At 27.6% G+C, this 19798-nt stretch overlaps 1 protein-coding gene across 1 annotated transcript in view; it reads right to left on the reverse strand.

The window, feature by feature from the left end:
• The window catches only part of LOC129969147 (uncharacterized), a 195404-nt gene extending 177729 nt beyond the window's left edge, over nt 1-17675 (reverse strand). The window contains exon 1 of the mRNA XM_056083574.1: nt 17608-17675. Coding sequence (XP_055939549.1) covers nt 17608-17656 — 49 coding nt within the window. The 5' untranslated portion in view covers nt 17657-17675. The remainder of the gene's footprint in view (nt 1-17607) is intronic.
• Nucleotides 17676-19798: the final 2123 nt, after the last annotated feature.

A 19798-nucleotide genomic window follows, 5' to 3' on the forward strand; every position in this document is an offset into this window, starting at 1 on the left:
ATTTAAAGTTTAATTACAAATTCCCCCTTTATGATAAATTTATTATGTTACTGTGTGTGTGTGTGTGTGTGTGTGTGTGTGTGTGTGTGTGTGTGTGTGTGTGTGTGTGTGCGTGCGTGCGTGCGTGCGTCTGCGTCTGCGTGTGTTTATGTAGAGTAAATAGAAAAATTAAATAGGCTTACATTTATGATAACCAAATATTCGTAAATATTTTATAAAAATAATATATTGACAAACTTGTTCAACTACATTACAAAAAATTCGCTGAATTATTACTCTTAATTTGAATTGTAATTAAATTACAATAAAAACTATTTATAGTGCTATTTATTATTAATAAAGATTATTTATTTACTGAGAAATTCAGATAACAAATAAAAAGTTAAGTATCTATATGCAATAAATAAATAATTAATTTGCAAGATAATTTGAAATTATCTAGTCTTTGAAATATATTTAATTTGCATGAAGTAATTTGTCAAAATATTTTCTTTCTTCTTAAAATGGTGTAAAACTGAATTTAGATGCAAAAAAGAATCAACCATTTCATTTTCAAAATGTGCTATTTCACGATCATTGAAAACGAAAAAGGAAATAATAAAATAAAAATAATATACTGGAAAATTGAAATATCGAAAATAATCATACATTTGAATGAAAACATATTAGTGGGGGTTTTTTATAGCTTGAAAATTAATTTATTTTTCTTCCGATAAATAAAATAATTCACTTTTATTCCGCGTTTGAAAATGTAATCTGTTTTTGATATTGCTTAGAATTATTTATTTGTAGCTATAGATTTATCAAATCAATATTTAATTCACTTTCCTTGTTGATCGAATAAGGAGGGTATTTTATAAAATAACAGAATAAAATACATAAAAATAGGATATCACTCAGGGTTTTTTTTATTTATATATAATATGATATTAATTTGCTCTAGAGCAGTTAAACAATAACAAAAAATAATTATATTTTTACATCTTATTTAACTTTAATTTAAGGTTAAAAAGTGTTTTGGAGAAATGTTTTCGAAATGCTTTTAATATTAATCACGCTGTAATTAATAAAAGCTGAATTATGATCTTTTATTTACAAGATAAAAATTAGTTCTAAAATATTGATATTTTTATTTTCTTAAAATCATTCGCTGAATTTAAATTCAACTTCTCAGAGCACAAGTTTCATTTTCTGATTAAAATACATATCTTTTGCTTTTAAATGAGTAACTAACAAATGTTTCCTACGAAATTATGTGAAAAAAATTATGATTATTCTTCCTTTTTTTTTCTGTGCACTGAAAGATACATATTTGAAAAAAAATAATATAAGATAAAAAGAGTGATTTACAATTCAATATACAAATTATTTCAAGTAATTAGGAAATACAAAAAAAAATCCAATTCACATAGAAAAATATGGTTAGAAACACCAGCCGGATGAGACAGAGGGCACTGTTTTCCTTCTTTGTACTAGAATTCTAGTAAGAATTTTGATTTCTGGTTGCATTTTAAGAAGTCAAATAGTTAATGAACGCCATAGTAAAATGCTGGAAGCGTTCGCAAGAATCTCCATAGTTGTTATAAATGCCCAAACACATCAGGAAATTTTTCTAAAAGTTTTTTTTTTATTTCTAAGTCATTTCTTTAACACTTAGATAAATATAATAAGAATTTGTGCTATTGTTGTGAAATTCTATTTGTACATTTATAATCTAAGTGTAACTTATAGCCAAATAAAAATAATAATATTTCCTCCGTTTGGAAACTTGGAATGATTTGTAATTTCTGAATTTTGGAAAACTTTTTGCTCATATGCTAGGCATTTAGTTATGTCTATCCGTCTCTGTCTCACCCTCGATTTTTGTGTGTTTCTGTGCATGTGCATGCGCTCTGTGCGTGTAAATAAGCTATTTCACGATCACTGGAAATGAAAAAAAAATAACAACACAAAAGACTTTTTGTGTTATTATTTCTTTTCTTAACTATTCAGAAGTATGAATGACACACTTAAAGAATAGTTGGTTTTTACCTGGAGTCCTCAAAACGTGTACAAATATATATTAAAATCTATAAATTTATACCATGGGAGGGGGATTTTTTAATTAATGGAAAAATGGCACGTTGGAACTTTCCTGCGAACAATACTGGTACTATTATTTTAAAAGCAATTTCTCTAAAAATTCGGCAACATCTAAACATCCGCATTCGGCACAAATTTCTTATTCCTGATAAAGCTTACAGTAAAGTACGCTCGCGACGTATTAGCTTTTAGGACTTTGAAGAGTGGTCTCTCCAATTAGAAAAGAACACTGAAAGAAGTTAGAAGTACTTCCATCCAGCACCATCACTTAATTACAAAGCATGGTCTGCTCATGCGCAATAATACGGTACAACTTACAGTACTTTATATGCAACAATTCTGGCTTTTTACTCTTCCATCTAGGTAAAAATAAATCTCATCTGACCAAAAACTTTCCCAACACCATGATTTTTAAGGGCTATTCTTATCAAAAATACCTACAAGTAAAATCATTGCCCTTGTAATACCTAAGGGGTGTAATTTTTGCACACAAGAAGGTCTTACAAATATTTAAAAATTATCGTACAAATACAAGCAGATCAGTTTAAAACAAACATCAGACATTTTATTGCTGTTAACAAAAAGAGAGAGAGAGAGAATTCACATAACATCGCTCAAGCACTTGTCAAGAAATATAATAGGCAGAGAATTTTTCCAACCAAAACAAAAGCGATTTCTTACGCAATTTCCTTTGAATTTCCAATCTCTTCAAATTTAACAATCTTCTTTTCAAAAACTGTTTTTTTCCAATAAAGATACTTTTCGTTTGCCTTTTCATAGTCGTTTTCCTCGTGTTGCTGCATCTTTGATTAAAAAAAATGGCAACGCAATGATTAATAATTTGTGGTTAATAAATACTGGCCTTTTTAAGCGTATCTTGGTTAACTCAGATATTCGTTTCTCTATGCATTTTTCTTGAATCCCAGTGCCAAACAGTAAAGCTTATCCAATGTACAAAATGTCCAATTTGAATACAACGTGCAATTTGGCAGTCGGAATTGAAACTACTTTTTTTATTCCAAATATCTTTTTACAATTAGTTCATATAACATATTAAGCAATTTTCAATGAAATGTATCAACCAAAACAGGTTCTACATAGCTTAGAATACAAAAATTAGAATTAGCGATAAATAAAAAAATTTCAAAGAACCAAAATACAATACAGAAATCAGCTGTATCCAAAATCATCCGACGAGAAATCGATTTATTTGAAGATGAGGGATTTAGAGGTAAATACTTGGAAAAAGTATATCGCGCATTGCTAACAGTACCACTGACTAGCGTAGATGCCGAAAGAGCGTTTTCGACTGCTGGTAATTTTTGCACAAAATTACGTTCCAGGCTTAATGACAGTATAATTGATGCATTATGTTTCTTAAGATCACATTTCAGAAATTTGTAATAGTACCACAGACTGAATAGTCATATTTACACTTTTTTGTGATTTAAATAAGATGTTCCTTTACGTTTTTGTGATTCTTTATATACTGTTAAAATTTATAAGTTACAAATTATTTTTTGCGATATTTACACTCTATAATAAAACTGGCAAATAAAACAAAGAAACACCTGTGTTTTCTTTCTTTTTCTAAAATTTATACTATCGGTATTAAAACCAGTATTTCGGTATTAAGATCTAAAAAATACCGAATACTGGTATTGAACTTTTGGTCCGATATTGCACTCCCTAGTTATATATAACTACCTTGTATAAATCACTTTCTTTTTGTATAAATCAGTGTAGTCACTGGATCATTATTTCCTTTTGATCTTTTCTTGCATTATTTATTGTTTTGGTTCTGTCTAGATTACAGTGATTGAAAATTTCATCAAAAAAATTTAATCTATAACAATTCATTATCAATCACTATTTATGGATTCAGCTTTTTTAAGTAGAATTTGAGCTTTTAACTTTCGAAAAGAAACAGAATTTCATCTTTTTTAAAAGGTGAAGATTCCTTAACTTTATATTAGAAAGCTAAACATCCGCCTTTTATTTCAATGAGCAAAATATAATAATTACTAACAAATTATTTTCTGAATTATCTTTAATCCTTTCAATACAGATCCTATAATAATTACTAACAAATTATTTTCTGAATTATCTTTAATCCTTTCAATACAGATCCAGCCCAACCTGTCAGACAAAGTCTGTAATAGCGGACCAGTTTCTATTTCAAACGAGGAATACAGGATGTAAAGCGAGTTATCACCAAAATAACTTTGTTTCATATTCTAAGCCCCTCGTATGAATTAGAAACTGGCAAGATAATAAAGGTTAATAAAGAAAGGGTTAAAAAACCAAATAATATATGCATAATTTTTTAATATTTTTGAAAATCTAAAAATAGTCTTTCATTTTAAGGTGTATGCACACACTTAAAACTTCGAAAATCGTTCAAAATATCGAATATTTTTTTTATTGCTTAATAATGTTCTCCGGTCCTTTAGCTTTCAAACGGTACCAAGATGTTCTCAGTATTCGAAATATTTCTCGAGTTATAATTATTTTTCTTGAGGTGCTTTCATTAAAAACTCTAGTTACGGTGTTTTTAAAATTCATTTTATGAAGAATGATATTTTTCCACTATGTTGCTTCATTCAAACAATCATAACTCATCAAGAAATTATCCAAATACAGTTATTTATATATCAAAATAATATGTATGAGATAGCGGATGTTTTGTGCCTCAATCAAAGTTATATTTATAGAAATAAATTTTTAATAGCTGTTTAAATGTTAAAATTACAGAAAAAAATCTCGCTTTTTCTATTCATTGTTGATGAAAAATTTGTTTAAAAAAAACTATACATTTTTATAATTTGTTTGAGGCAGACAACATGAAGACTAACATTAGGCATAATTTCCAACTAGAATTGTGTATCTGTATAAATTATAATTTAAGATATCATGTTTCAAAAAATAAGCTAAATAGCTCATTAAATATTAATTAATTAATTAATAATTAGTGTAATATGTGTTTTTTCTCAGTGAAATGAGTTTAAACATATATTAATAACCTACTGTAAAAAAACTGGATTTTTAAAGTTAAAATTAAAAAAAAAAACTTCAAGTGTGTACGTACACCTTAATATTTGCTGCAACAATACTGTTTCTCTTCTTTGTGGTAATGATTCTGCTACTGCGGCCAAAACTTCATCAAGAATTAAGGCAATATTTGTCAAGCTTTTTAGGTGGATTACAGCTGGTCCTTTCTAAGTTCACTCCAATTCACTGGAATCCCGAAATAATGCCTGGGTAAGTTTTTCCCAGCGAAACAGGCAATAAAATCAATATAGCGTGAAATACTCGGGTGGTTATTCTTCCGCCTAAACCACGACGTATTTTCTTCAGAAAACTGTTACAATTTTTGCGTGGTTTTATTTTTCAAAATTCTGCTAAAACGTTTCCAGCAATTGGGGTGGAAAACTAAGCACACACACACACACACAAAAAAAAATGATAAAAATATTTTTGATGCAAAGAATTCATTGTCAGTGCTTTCTTTTCTCCAATAAGCAACACTCAGTCCGCATTTTTGCTCGCTTTTAGACAAAGGAAATGTATAAAATAAACACACAAAAAAATTATGAAAAAAAAATTGCTTCAATATTTTCTCCTGTTTTGGGAAGGAAAAAGCATAAAAAATGAAACGAGAACCTTAACATTGTTAAAAATGTGGGAAAAGTTGGCATTTTTGTTGTCGTTCTTGTCCTCTTTTCGCCTTTGTTATTTTTTGTCATAAGAATATTTTATTTCGCTTTCCAAGTGCCAAAACATTTTGAAAAATTGCCTGTAAACTATTTAAAGTGGCCTCATGAAAATATTCTAACAAGGCGCATTCTTTTTGTGTATTCTTCGAAGAGAAGAATTCTTAAGTTACCAATAAAATTACAAACAGCAGCAGCACGTAGGAAAAACTCGCGGCGCTTTTTAACAAACGCAGATACCGAAAAGCTCGAATTCCAGATCATTTTAATTACCAGGTCCCAGAATAAAAAGAAATGTTTGATGGAAATGGAAAATGCTTTTATACATTTTTCCATTTCGTTTTGATTCTTATCTCCCATGCAAGAATAATCAATTCATACTTTAACGTTTTTCATGACAAATTCCGAGACAATTAATCATTTCGGGAAATAATTGAAACTGGTATTATTTATAGCTTTTAACTTTTATTTAGATTTGCGAGTTAAATATGCAATTGAAAAATGAGTTGGAACACTGTAACAAATAAAAGTTACTGTTTAATTAATAAAAATACAATGTTTTAGATTTAAATATAAAAAGATGTTAGGTAAATTAATGATTTTTTTTAAAATTGAAAACTGCATACTTAGTTGTGGACGTTGCAAAACATTTCTATCATATTCATTAATTTAATAGAATTGTTTTGTTGCTTCACAAACATTTTAAGCTCTTAGGAAAATAAAATTAATTATTTCTTTAAATTTATGCTTTTCATTTTTAAACAATGTTAATGACTTTCTTTCAAAATTCTCATATGACTAATTATTAAAATACATTTATATGTTAAAAAAATATATGTTAAAAGGACTAAAATATCTCTGCTGAATTCATCACTTAGGGATCAAAACATTAATTAAAATTGCACTTTTTTATTAATCTCAGTACGAACATCACTAAATTAACATAAAAAGATAATCGATAAAAGCATTTAAATTATATTTATATGCATTAAGGAGTTTTTTTATTCATTTTTTGTACTTTGGTAACCAAGCAGAAGTTGCTTAACGTTTCTGAAAATACTCAATAAAAATTGTATCCTCCTTCCTTAAAGCAGTAATGCAGCAGTTCCTTAGTTCTCTTAGGGTTTGAAATCAATACATTGGAATTTTCTTAATCACCGTGCTGATATTTGAAATGTGATCAGACGTCAAGGAGGCAATCTGAGCCAGCACTACAAGGTTCCAAGTCATGCCAATGGAAATATATTTGATCTATGATGAATTTAATATCATGTTTTTCTCAAATAAGGCAGGTATTGAGAACTTGCAGAACACTTGTCCTTCAGTTGCGAAGTTGAGATTCTGAAATAAGAATTCCGCGAACTTTCTCCAAAAGCATTTTAGAATACTTGAATTAAACATAATATTGTTACAGAAAATATCCGAAAACAATCCGGACGATAAAAAGTCCCACTGGTTCAGTGATGAATAATTATTCTCTATTCTGCATGAAACACAGGTGAAATAACACCGACAAAGTGTACTCAAAAATGTCGCAGCAAACAGTAATACTCAAGTAGGGTATTTCTCGCATTGAAATATACAGAGAAAGTATTGTAATCATCAAACAATTCGAATTCGAAATCTTGATTGAACTCTACGCTTCAGACCTCCTTGAGTTCAGAGAACACATTTTCGACGTTATTTCTGTGTTCTGTAAACACTATAACTCAAAAATGATTTGATTTAGGTGAATGAAATTTAGTATATTGACTGTAAACAGGATAACTCAAAAATTATTTGATTTAGGTGAATGAAATTTAGTATATGGACTGTAAACACGAAAACTCAAAAATGATTTGATTTAGGTGAATGAAATTTAGTATGTGGACTGTAAACACGAAAACTCAAAAATGATTTGATTTAGGTGAATGAAATTTAGTATATTGACTGCAAACACGATAAATAAAAAATGATTTGATTTAGGTGAATGAAATTTAGTATATGGACTGTAGACCAAATTTGTAGATTTTGATCTAATTTAAATGAAACTGATGCAGAAAAAGTCTGTCTATTCGACTGTCAGAATACAAGGGAACAGGATAACTATAAAATGTAAAGAGCTAAATAGTGCACATGATTAATCATCTAAAATGTTAATTTTAGGTGATTAATTTGATGGAATGAATTCTGGAATGAAATCTGTCGGTTTGTATTCTTGTAAACATGTAAACACAATGAGGGGAATAAATGAAATTCAATGTGCGATCTTATAAATATAATTGTAATTCCAAAGTAGACTGTGGTTTTAGTCATTCGGAAAAAGAAGTCTAAAATACGACTTTCTGATACTTCTGTATTTACCGCATACCGACGATTTATCGCCAAACATTACACTCCATGGTCGGTAAAAATGCCAGATTCACGCCAGAGGTCTATGTTTCATAATTATTGTTTGCTGGCGCCATGCAGTTAATACACAAGTGCTAGTTTTCTTTACTATTCTATGAAGCACTCATTTCTCAAGTATGAAAATAAAAATCTGAGCAGTAAATGCATTCACAGAATTGCCCAAAGTCCACAATTTTCTGCATGGGAAGGGTGGATGTAAAATTTCTATTGGAGAACCTGCGAGATACTCCTGCTGGTCCATTCTTAATAACAAAACATTTCGTTACTAAGCGCAATACTAAGAATGAAATAAAATTACAATTTAAAAAGGAATAAATAACATGAATCAATAAAACATAAATTCACATCTCAAAATATCGATTGAAAAGTAATGCTATAATGATATATCGATAATAAACTATCATCATCCAATCAATATAAACTCGCATAGCATTTGAATTTATTTTTACTTTCAAAATTGAAGAGTTAAACAATAAACTTTTTAAAATTTCCATTCATTGACAATGAAGATTATTATTAAAATAATTTTGGAATTCCTCTTGAACAAGAATCTACAGGTGTTAAAATATGTGGGCGTTCGACAATTTTTTTTTTAACTGATGGTTAAACAATATTTTTTTTAGAAATGTTTTTGTTAACAATTGTCACTGTTTGTAAAATCATTTTCCTGGATTATTGTAAATAAAACTGATGTTTTTCAAGCTAGAATTTTCAACTTTCCCATTTCATTTTTTTTCATTAAAAAAATCGTCTATTTTCTTTTGTTAAAGACAGGATCGTTCAATTGAACTTACAGAGTATCATTGAAAGGTTCTGACTTTCCATTTGTGACAGATTTCGACAAGGCATTTTTATAAATCTCTCATTTTTTTGTCATACAGTAAGTTAAACATGCCATACTACATATAATATATTTTTTGGCAACCATTAATGCAGAAAAAATGGGTTGTTGTCATGTGTTATTAAGTTAGTGAAAATAATCATTATCAGCAGTTATACACAACCATGCAAATTTGTTTACAGCAGAAATCCATATGTTGCAATTAAATGCTGTAAATTTAACATAACAACACCATTGTATCAAAATATATATTACATTAGAAAACAATCTACAGACATTTTTACAGATTATTATTTTAATTTTTACATAAAATTATCTTTGAGAGAATGTAGCTTCGAAAGGTAATCACAATCTTCTCAATGCAATTCAAGGTATTCGAAGCCCTATTCAAGGTTTTATGATGAGAGGGGGTAGGAGGAAAAAGACCTTTTTTGGAGAAATTCGAGAAAATTTCCAAGAAACTAGTTCGGTTGGATAGAATTACATCTGCCTGTCGCTCTATCTGTCTGTCTTTAAACACGATAGCTCAAAGCTGCTTTATAAACTAGAAAGATGAAATTTGGTATGTGGTCCAACAATTTTATATATTTCTATCAAATTTTAAATGAAATTCTTTAAGAGGAAGCCTATCTTCCCGACTGAATGAATATATTTCACACGATTAACTACAAAATACAAAATCAAGCGAGTTAAGAGAGTAATATTTGGTACACAAATTTGTTTTTTAAAGTATAGATGTACATAAAAATTTGGAATTAAATTCGTCAAAGGGTTGGACATTTGTTGGTTTGAACTTTTGTCGCATATAAATGTAATGATTCAAAAATGTAAATATATTTGAAATTGTGAAAATTTGTTTCACAATTTAGCATCTAAAGTGTCAATCTTATTAAATTTAGAACCACATCTTTCAAATGGTTCAAAGGGTGTCAGTTTGTCTGTACTTTCAGAAGAATGCAAACGCGATAACTCAGTAACCAATGATTTAAATTTATGAAACTTTGTATGTGACTGCAATAGTAATTCTATTGCTAATTTTGGTTTGGTTTCAATTGGTCGGAATTCTAAATTCGATTTTCTGGAAGTTTTGTATGAACTGCTTTCCAACGATTAATCGCCAAGATCGCATGCTTATAGGCTTTTTTGTAACTATTATACACCATTAGCATGCAGTTATAATACACAAATATATTACTAGAGAATATGCGAGAAAATATCTGAGAGACCACTCCCGCTCATTATTTAAATGACTATAAACATATCTTTGTTTTTCTATCTTTATCTATATCATTCCAATTACAGAAAGGAAAAAAAATAAGAATAAATAACAAAGTTTATTTGATAAATTCTCATATATGTACCATTAATTATCAAATAATTCCGCCTGAAATTTACAAGCTCATAGCTTTCTAATATAACCCACTAAATTCATTATTTCAAATGGATAGCACCTAAATTAGCTTCCAACACATACAACCCCCATGTCATACCAATATGCAACCATTTTTACCATCCGACGATAAATTTAACAAGTAAAAAACACACACTTGAAGCAGTTTGGTCAAATCCGTCTAGAATAAGTTATCTGTATACTTATCGCCAGGATTTTAACTATAACTAGTAAATAAATAGTAAAGAAGCAATAGTTATATGAAAATTAACAATTTTGAAAATATGTTATATAAAATAGTCCTTTGCTCATTTTATTCTATTTTTCTGTAATAACTGTATGCAAAAATGAACTAAGCAACTTTTTTAAAACTAAATATAAAATTCAGAACCTTAGATTTCTCAAAGATTAGATTATCAAAATTCTTCTTGATTAACTAAATACGTATAACACAGTACAATCTTATTATTGCATGGAACAGCAGGAAATCATGATTATTTAAATATTTAAAACGCAATCTCGCTCGAAGCGCTCATAAACCAGAATTCCATTACAGCCTTATTTTAATGATCATAAAATCAGTTAAGGAATAGAAGCTTATGTTTAAAGCGAATCAGCTTAAAATACCCGTTGATTCTTTACTTTAATGCAACGAATGATGCATGTTACATTATTAAAATTTATTAAAATGGATTTGTTATTTTAATTCCAGTATCAACTTAAAATTCCATACCTCGTGTTACATTATACAGAGCAATTAGTTTCAGAAATATGCAAGTTAATGATTGTCAACATTGTAGAAATAAACTGTAAGCCTCTAATCTTTTAAGCATTCACTTGTTTAAATTAATATATGTATATATAGATTATCAATATCTGATAAGGATTATGTGTAAGATTTGAATTGTTTAAGAAATAAATGAGTCGATAGAAGATTATAAAAGTTCTCGTGTTTAACACTTAAACTAAATTCTATTAAGTAAAATTTTAACTAAAAATATGTGACTTTGTTTGGCAAAAAAATATTTTTAAAATGTTTTTTTTTTTCATATAAAACATATATGAAAAAATATATACATCAGTTAAAAGCCAAAATTGTTTAAAAATAGAAAGAAATATTTATTTTGTTTCTCAAAAAAGAAGTATAAGGTAAAGCGGTTTAGTTTCGAATTTCATTAAATAATTTTCACAAACTCTCACAGATAACTTATTATTCAAATCGTAAACTCGTGAATAAGTTATATTTCTATCTAATTTTTAAATACTATTATTGTTGTCTGGCTGATAAATAATAAGAAATGTTCAACTTTTTTGTCCAGTTATGAAATATTCAAACAATTATAAAATTTTTATAAATGAACGAATTGCTTATTTTAAACATAGAGAGAAATTATTAAAACCAAATTCGAAAAAAAAAATATGCAATACATTTCGGTTTACAAAGGTTTTCGTAAAATTTTTTTACCAAACTTAGAATTTGAAAAAATAGCATTTAAAAAAAGTTAAATAGCATTAAGATGCTAATTATGCAAATGTGAAAAAATGTAACATTCCACAGAATAAACGCAGAAACAAAATTCATTAAATAAAGAGAACTGTTCAGAAATTAAGAATATCATACTTAAGAATCATCGATAATATTACCAGAAATCGACTTTTCAATATAGCTACCTACCTAAAAGCATAAAAAAATGCATTAAAATTGCAATAAAAGAGATTTAAAAATAGTGTTAAGTAAGTGCAAGAAAGTCTTTCAAAGCTTTAGGAATACGAATATTTTTATACGAATATAGAAACGAATACGAGTATAAGAAAATTAGGAAGCACGAATATTTGTTCACATTCATATAGTATATACGTTAAAAAAAATATGTATACAATATTACATAAAAGCTAGTAAGACAAATGCTTTATTTTCACATTCTTAATACAGTTTCTTGGTGGCTTTCGTCTGTATAGGAAATTTTCTATGAACTATCAACTAACATATAAAAATACTCGAAAAATTTCATGAGTGGAAATAAATTTTGCTCATTTAAAAGTTGCATTCATAAAGAAAATATTTATTAGTGATGAATGAATAAACAATACAGTATAATTAATAAAGAAGATACTCACTTACACAACACACTTTACTCAAGAGAGTAAAAATAGCAAGCACGTCATGATGAGCCAATATTAATGAAAGTTGGTATTTTATCTTTTTCAGGTTTATCTCATTCACTATGCGAAAAATAATATTTTGACTGAGAGTTCTTAAAATTTAGAAGTCAAAATAATCTCAAGCAGAACACGCTTGAATCAAGATAAACTAATAATCAAGCACTGAATGTTAATAGAGTTTCAAAAAAAGGTGTTAATTAATCTTATTTAGGTTTTATCTCAGTTGCTGCGCCAGACAAAGATAAATTTTTGACAGGCAGCGCTTAAAAATCAAGAAAACAATTGAAGCGAAGTTTCCTGGCTTACATCTGATTGTATCAAAGCAATTCTTTTATCGAAGCTCATTGTCACCTTTCAGAAATCATGCCAAAGATTTTTTTAAAGAAATACTTTAGAAAAAAATTTATTTCAACAGTATCATGAAAAATGACATTCAATATTCAGTTTTGTTAAAGGTTAAGTCTCGAAAGTTCTCTGATTTGTCTCGTGTTTTTCATTTTTACCAATAACATGGGTTTTCATATTATAAAAAAATAACACTAAATTGTGATAATAATATCAAAAACTGAAAGTTTCATTGAAAATATACTTAATGGTTGAAAGTCGTCCAACGGAATAGTTAATTTGTTAAACGATTACTATTAGCGATTTGATGTTCCGCTGCCTATTTTCTTAATTGTTTTGTCAAAAAAATATTGGGCTATTAAATATAATCTTAAGATCAGTTCTTTTTTTTTGTTGTTGTTGTTGTTATATCAAATAAATATTTTCATATGTTTGCTTCAGATTTTCTTTAATATAATATGACTCTGTATCTTTCCTTTGGCTTTAATGTTTTTGTTGTTTTTCTTAAAAGGAATCTATTTTATTTAATATGATCCACCATTTTCTTCTAAATCAATTGAATTCTTGAGTACTTTTAAATACAGAGCTCTGGTCTAAATTGAATTAACTTTTAAATGAATACTTTAAATTATTATCAGACGTTTTTTTTTTCTATTTTTTCCATTTTCATAAATAAGTTAGAAATATAAACACAAGCGAATTCGATAATTTTTATGTTTAAAAGAACGCTATAATTTGTATATTTAAAAATTTCCTTTCTAATGTTCCCATTCTTTTTAGCGAGGTATTATGAAAACTTGAAAGGAATTTTCATATGACAATTATCATCTTTTTCGCATTTTGCATTTTTTTCCCTTTTGTTTTGCTAAATACATTAAAAGCACTTTTTCTGCTCAAAACGTTATCGGAAAATAATAAAAAAAAGGTTAGATTTTAAATAAAAGGAATATTCTTGGAATCACAAAAGCTCGACATTTAATAACATACTCAAATGACATGCAAAGTTCAACCATTTTATGAGCGAATAATAACTGGAAAAGAAATCTTTACAAATGCTCAGTTAAAATCAAGGAACATTGAATTTAATTTCAATGAGAAAATCAAAAGTAATGAACAATCAGCTCTTAGTAGTTCATTAATTTTATTAGAACTATATATTTTACAATATTCTTACAAAAATTCGTCACAATTTATTCTCGGCTCATAAAGTAATTTGATTAACAATTGAAATTTTCTTTCGGAAATAAACTCATTTCATATATTTTATTAGCCATCTTTTGAGAGAAAAAAAATCAAAAGAATAAACCCAATTATCGATTGAATTTGTATTTGAGTTGTATTATTCTTCATTAAATGTTTTCTAAAATTTCTTTTTTAAAAATATCTCGTCTTGTTTCTTAGCAATCATTTCGTGAATAAATGATAGAACAGAATAAACTTCTTTTTAATATAATGCTACAAAGAAAGAGTTATATTGTTTTCAAATTAAATTTTTCCTCAAAATAAGTTATCATGCGAAAGAAACTAAATTAAGTTAGCAAAACTATATTTAAGTATTTATCAGCAAATTCATAATAAATATTCTTATAATTTTACATTAATTACGAATATTGCATTTTCGTCATTAAACTTCGAAATCATAAATATATAAGCAGTTATGTTTATTAGGACAAATCTCGTAAAAAAATTATATATTACCTAGTAAGTGGTATATTTACAAATTTATTTATTTTGCTTTATTTTAATGGTTTAAAATTTTTGCTTTATTTTTCTTCTCCTTTTTTTATTACATTCTTAAATTTTCACGTAAGCGAACATATTAAATTCAAAATTTATATGATTATAATTTAATTTACTATTAAAAAGAAATATCTGAAGGAAGAAAATGAATGAAAAGAAATGAAATGAAAGAAAATGTTCATGGCTTAAATTTAAGATATTCTAAAATAATGCAAATATATTTTAATGCCACGCATTAAATGTAAATATGAAATAATTTTGATGAGAAAATATTTTATGGAAATGAAAATCACTTGTAGTTCGTGAAAAATGAAATCTTATATTTCCATGAAAATAAAAAGGAAAGTTTATGGAATACATTAAAAAGAAAATTTAAAAATCTGTAGTTAAAAAAATAATATATGATAACTTTAAGAACTAACATCAAATAACTAAAAGAAAAGTTGATACTGCAACAAATTTAAAACTGAAATTCATGTCATATTTCTTTTATTCTTGATTCAATATTTCAAAATTTTTAATTAATATAATAAATTAATACGCATTTATTTTCTCTTTCAATTAGTGCTGATTTCATTTCAATGGCAAAATGTTGTTTTATTAAATAGAATTTTCACGATTCTTTATAAAATCATATTTATAATTACTAAAATAAATGCGGTTTTTTTTTCAGCTCAAAAATTCCACTAGAGTTCATTAACTCTCTCTATTAAGAAAACAAAAATAAGTTAAATTTGCTTTTTCCTGGAAGAATGATTTTCACTCTTAAAAAATAATATGATTCACAATAAAATAACTTTAAAAGCTATTGCTGCAAATTTGAAACTGAAATTAATATCGTATTTTGCTTGTTTTCCATTAAAGTAATCAAATATTTTTAGTTTATTTTGCTAATTAATGCATTTATTTTCTGTTTGAATCAGTGATCTTTCTATTTAAATGACAAAATGCTGTTTAAATAAATAATATTCTCAGAATTGGTATTAAGTTTTATAATAGGACTATCTCTTTTGTAACTCAAAGATTCCGTAACTAAACATTAATTCTCTCTATTAACAAAAACAAAAATATGTTAAAATCGTTTTCTCAGGAAGAATAATTTTCACTTCTAAAATTTCATTTGATACAAGAATCTTTATATTCCATTCTTTTTCAAACTTTCTTAAACAAACGATTATTATTCAATAAAAATATCATCTTTTGATTAGTTTAATAAAACATCATAAGAAATAAATACAATAAAAAATTGCATTTAATATAGATATATTCAGAAGTTAGACACAGATTAAGTAAAACCTTTAGAAAAAGTTTATTTTTAAATTAAGAAAGAAAATTTTCTAACTTGTTTGATTTTTAAAAATAAATAATTTTTATTTTCAAAATTTGAATAATTTTATTTTAATTTTTTAAATTAAAAATGATGATTGGAAATGACGGAAGTGAAATAAAAAGTGGAATTATGCCAAGGAATGCTTTTTTCGGGGAATAAAAAAAAATCCTATATATTCCTCAAAGCTTATCTAGAAATTCAAAACGAATATCATCCAATGTATATCTGGTAACCAACTTTGATAAATTTAAAGAAAAGAATTTACAGATAAAATCGTCAGATGTTAAGTATAAAATTTATAATTGCTTATAATTTCTTAACATTTTGCTTATAATTTCTTTTAATTGTTTTCTAATTAGCATGCAAAAATTTTTCACTGCACATTTGACTGCAATGGCCATTAGTACTATCTATCAACAAATCTGCTTTCTTCTATAACTAAGCGATTAAAAGTCAATGTCTACTTTAGAAGTAGAAAACATTTTATATCCTGTGTATTTATATAAATTGATTCGTGTTATATTAAGTTTGCGTCTTTTTTTTTTTTTTTTTTTTTCATACGTTTTAAGAAAATATGTTTTTCTTTGTGTTTCTGTCGTTCGAATTGAAGTGAGGAAAAAAAAAGAAAACTATATGTCTAATTTTTAAATTACTTTTTTATGAAACGTTTCTATAAATGTAGATTGAAACATTTATTGTATGGGCTCTACTATACAACCTTCCTTCATTTCTTTCAAGCACGTTTTAAAATTGATGGAATATAAAATAGCAGCATTTGTCCAAAAAGAATTTCGGATTCATACCTTATCACGTTTAAAATAGTATATAAGGCATCGTATAAAAAATGAAAAAAAAAATTCTTTTAAAGATTAAAAAAAAAAGATTTTTCGGTGAAGTATTTCAAACATATACTTATATAAAATGCAAAAGTCGTTATACCTGCTGATGTCTAACTGGCTTTCTGATTTTAAAAAAAAGTTTTTAGATACCTAGCTTTAAAGGAATTAATTTACCTATTAACATCATTTTTAAAATCGTATTCTCGCGAAATTATTTTATAAATTATGTTTCTATATTTTACTTTAGTGATTTAATGATGACAAGTAAGAAAATTTCCTCAACTAAAATGTCATTTTTTTTTTTTTCACAAAGCGTATGAAACCACAAAGCGTTTGGTCAGCCAAATAAAATAGTGGAAAAAATTCATTAAAAAAATTCTCTTGTTCTATCAAGTGAATAATTATTTATAAATTATTTATAAAATAAATAATCAATAATAAAATATGCATATTTTTATTAATTATTTTAAGCAAACGATTTTTGTTATAAAATTGCTTACTTAATTCTAACTTATCAATTATAAAACAATAAAATGTAGCGAAACGAAAAAATGCAACCAAACGCTTTATGTGAAAATTATTATTATATTCAAATATATCATTATACGTTTATTTGTGAAAACGCAAATATCTTTATGCAAGATTTTCGAGTTACTTAAAATGGTAAACATGATTTTTTCTCTTTCTAAATTTATTAATTTAGTATTATAAAATGGCATGTTTTTAAAAAAAAAGAGCGCTTAATTTCTATTTTAAGAAAATGCTCCAAATACCTTCTCCAAAGATTATCCAGAGACAGAAAGCGACAAGCATCCCAAGCATAGCTACCGGTCCCTGAATCTTCGCGTCGGCCAGTCGCGCTCCATGTGAATTACAACTCTGAAAACTCCGGCGCGGAAACCGACTGGCCAATCCGCTTTGCTGACAGATACCGCCATCTATCGGCAATCGTTCGAGTCTCAATCGATCGAAAGTCAATCTTCTTACGGTTGTTTGGTGGTGACCTCACCTAGTGTTTCGGGTTCTGGAAGACAACTGAAAACATTCGATCATTTCTTCTCTTTCTTCTGCTTCTCCTTTTTCCTATTTGAGGCTTAGAAGGCGAAAAAGAGAGGAGTATTGAATGCTGTCTGGTGCACGTGACAGTTTCCACAATAGATTATTTTAGTTCCTCCTTTTTTTCTCATCTCTCACTTGCCCGGGTCCTTTCCTAACCCCTCATATTTTCATTTTCCGCCGATACGGTTGAGATTGGACCGAGACGCGACGAATAACTTTCTTTTAGGTTTCTGTTTCAGGATTCATTCTTTTTTGTCCTTTTGCAGTCGTGTTTTTCCTTTAACGTTGATATGCCTGTCAGTAGTTGTTGTTCTTGCTGGCTGTGAAACGGTGCGAACGAACGAACGTTCGATGAAATGACTTTATTTTTAATGTTTGTTTTAGAATATTATTTTTCGTTTTAAAGATGGAGGTAAGTATTGAACTACAAATTACAAAAGAAGGTAGTAGATTCATGATTGGATTAAGGCATGTAAGGGTCTATATACAATGCAAACTTCAGCTTTCTACTGCCCCGCCCCCAATATCAGATTTTTAATTTATTTCAATTTATTATCAATATACATATTCTAAGAAACTGAAAAAATAATAATGCATTTAATTAGAGATCATTCTCAAGTATTCAGTAGCCCAGGTATAAAAAAAAGTTAAATTTTTAAGTAATTTCAAATAGAATAGTAAAAAAAAAACAAGTCAAAACATTAATACAATCTAAATATTCTAACAAGGGCCGGGATAACTCGGTGGTAGGGAGTTGGATTTCGTCCCTTGGGTTGCGAGTTCGAACCCCGAAGCCGAAGACTCTCCGTATGCGTGGTGGCTGGCGCACGTATAAATATGTAGTAGTCACAAAGTCCTGCATGGTGTGAGTAATACCACTGGGTGTACTAGATCAAGGGTGATCGTTCTCTGATTCTGGTCTAAATTACGATCTGTGGATGAGTGAATGAAATGCAGGTATGAAGTCCGCTCCGTAAAAAGGGTTGTGACGTGTGTGTAGCTAAGTCGTACTCTTGTCCCTAGATGGCGCTACTGAAAAAAGAGACGCACCCTTGGCTTAAAATTACTGACTTCTAAAGTCAGTGGACTTGTCTGACAAGTGCCATTAGAAACAACAACAACAAATATTCTAACATATAGTTACTACATATAGTTACTACTAATTCAAAAATCGAATAAACAATTTCAAAACATATGAAGAAAGATTCATTTGCAAGCGAATGTGATAATATGAAACAAGTAATGATAAATAAATTTTAAAACTAATGTTTTTAAATGATAATTGGATTTTATTTGATTAAATTATTCTAGCAAATCAGAGGAAGACATAAAATTAAATCACGTTAAAAATAATGCCAAGTAATTGAAACTTCGAAATTCGACAAAGTTGCAGGGCCCCTAAGCTATTGCTAATCAGATAATCTGACCAGTAACAGAATAGGAAAATAATCCATAAATCATAGAGAGAAAGATATTATAATTTCTTGATCCTTATAAAAAGCGTTCTAAAACTAAAATGTCTCTTAAAAAATTCTAAAATCTCTTCTAAAACTGCATCACGAATAAGGTGTTTCGATCCCTTAAAATCTCATAATAATTTCCAAGAGTAACATTTTAAAAAGCATTTCGCATCATTTAGATAAGTATTGAGAAAGAGTAAACCAAGGAAATAAAAAAATATCTTTAATTAATTCAATCAATGATTCAAAGAATGTAACTTCCATCTTTAATTATCCATTACTGCTTATCATGTGAACTTTACTTTTCGTATCTTTGCAAGTACCGTCAGGAAAGACCTTTATTTTAAGTAGATTATAAGTATTTAATGAAAAGGAACTTATTATTACATGGATAGATACAAAAGGGTAAGTCAGTAACCTGAGAAAAGCAATTACAAATGAAAAA

Source organism: Argiope bruennichi, chromosome 5 (assembly GCF_947563725.1).
Source record: "Argiope bruennichi chromosome 5, qqArgBrue1.1, whole genome shotgun sequence".
Lineage (NCBI taxonomy): Eukaryota > Metazoa > Arthropoda > Arachnida > Araneae > Araneidae > Argiope > Argiope bruennichi.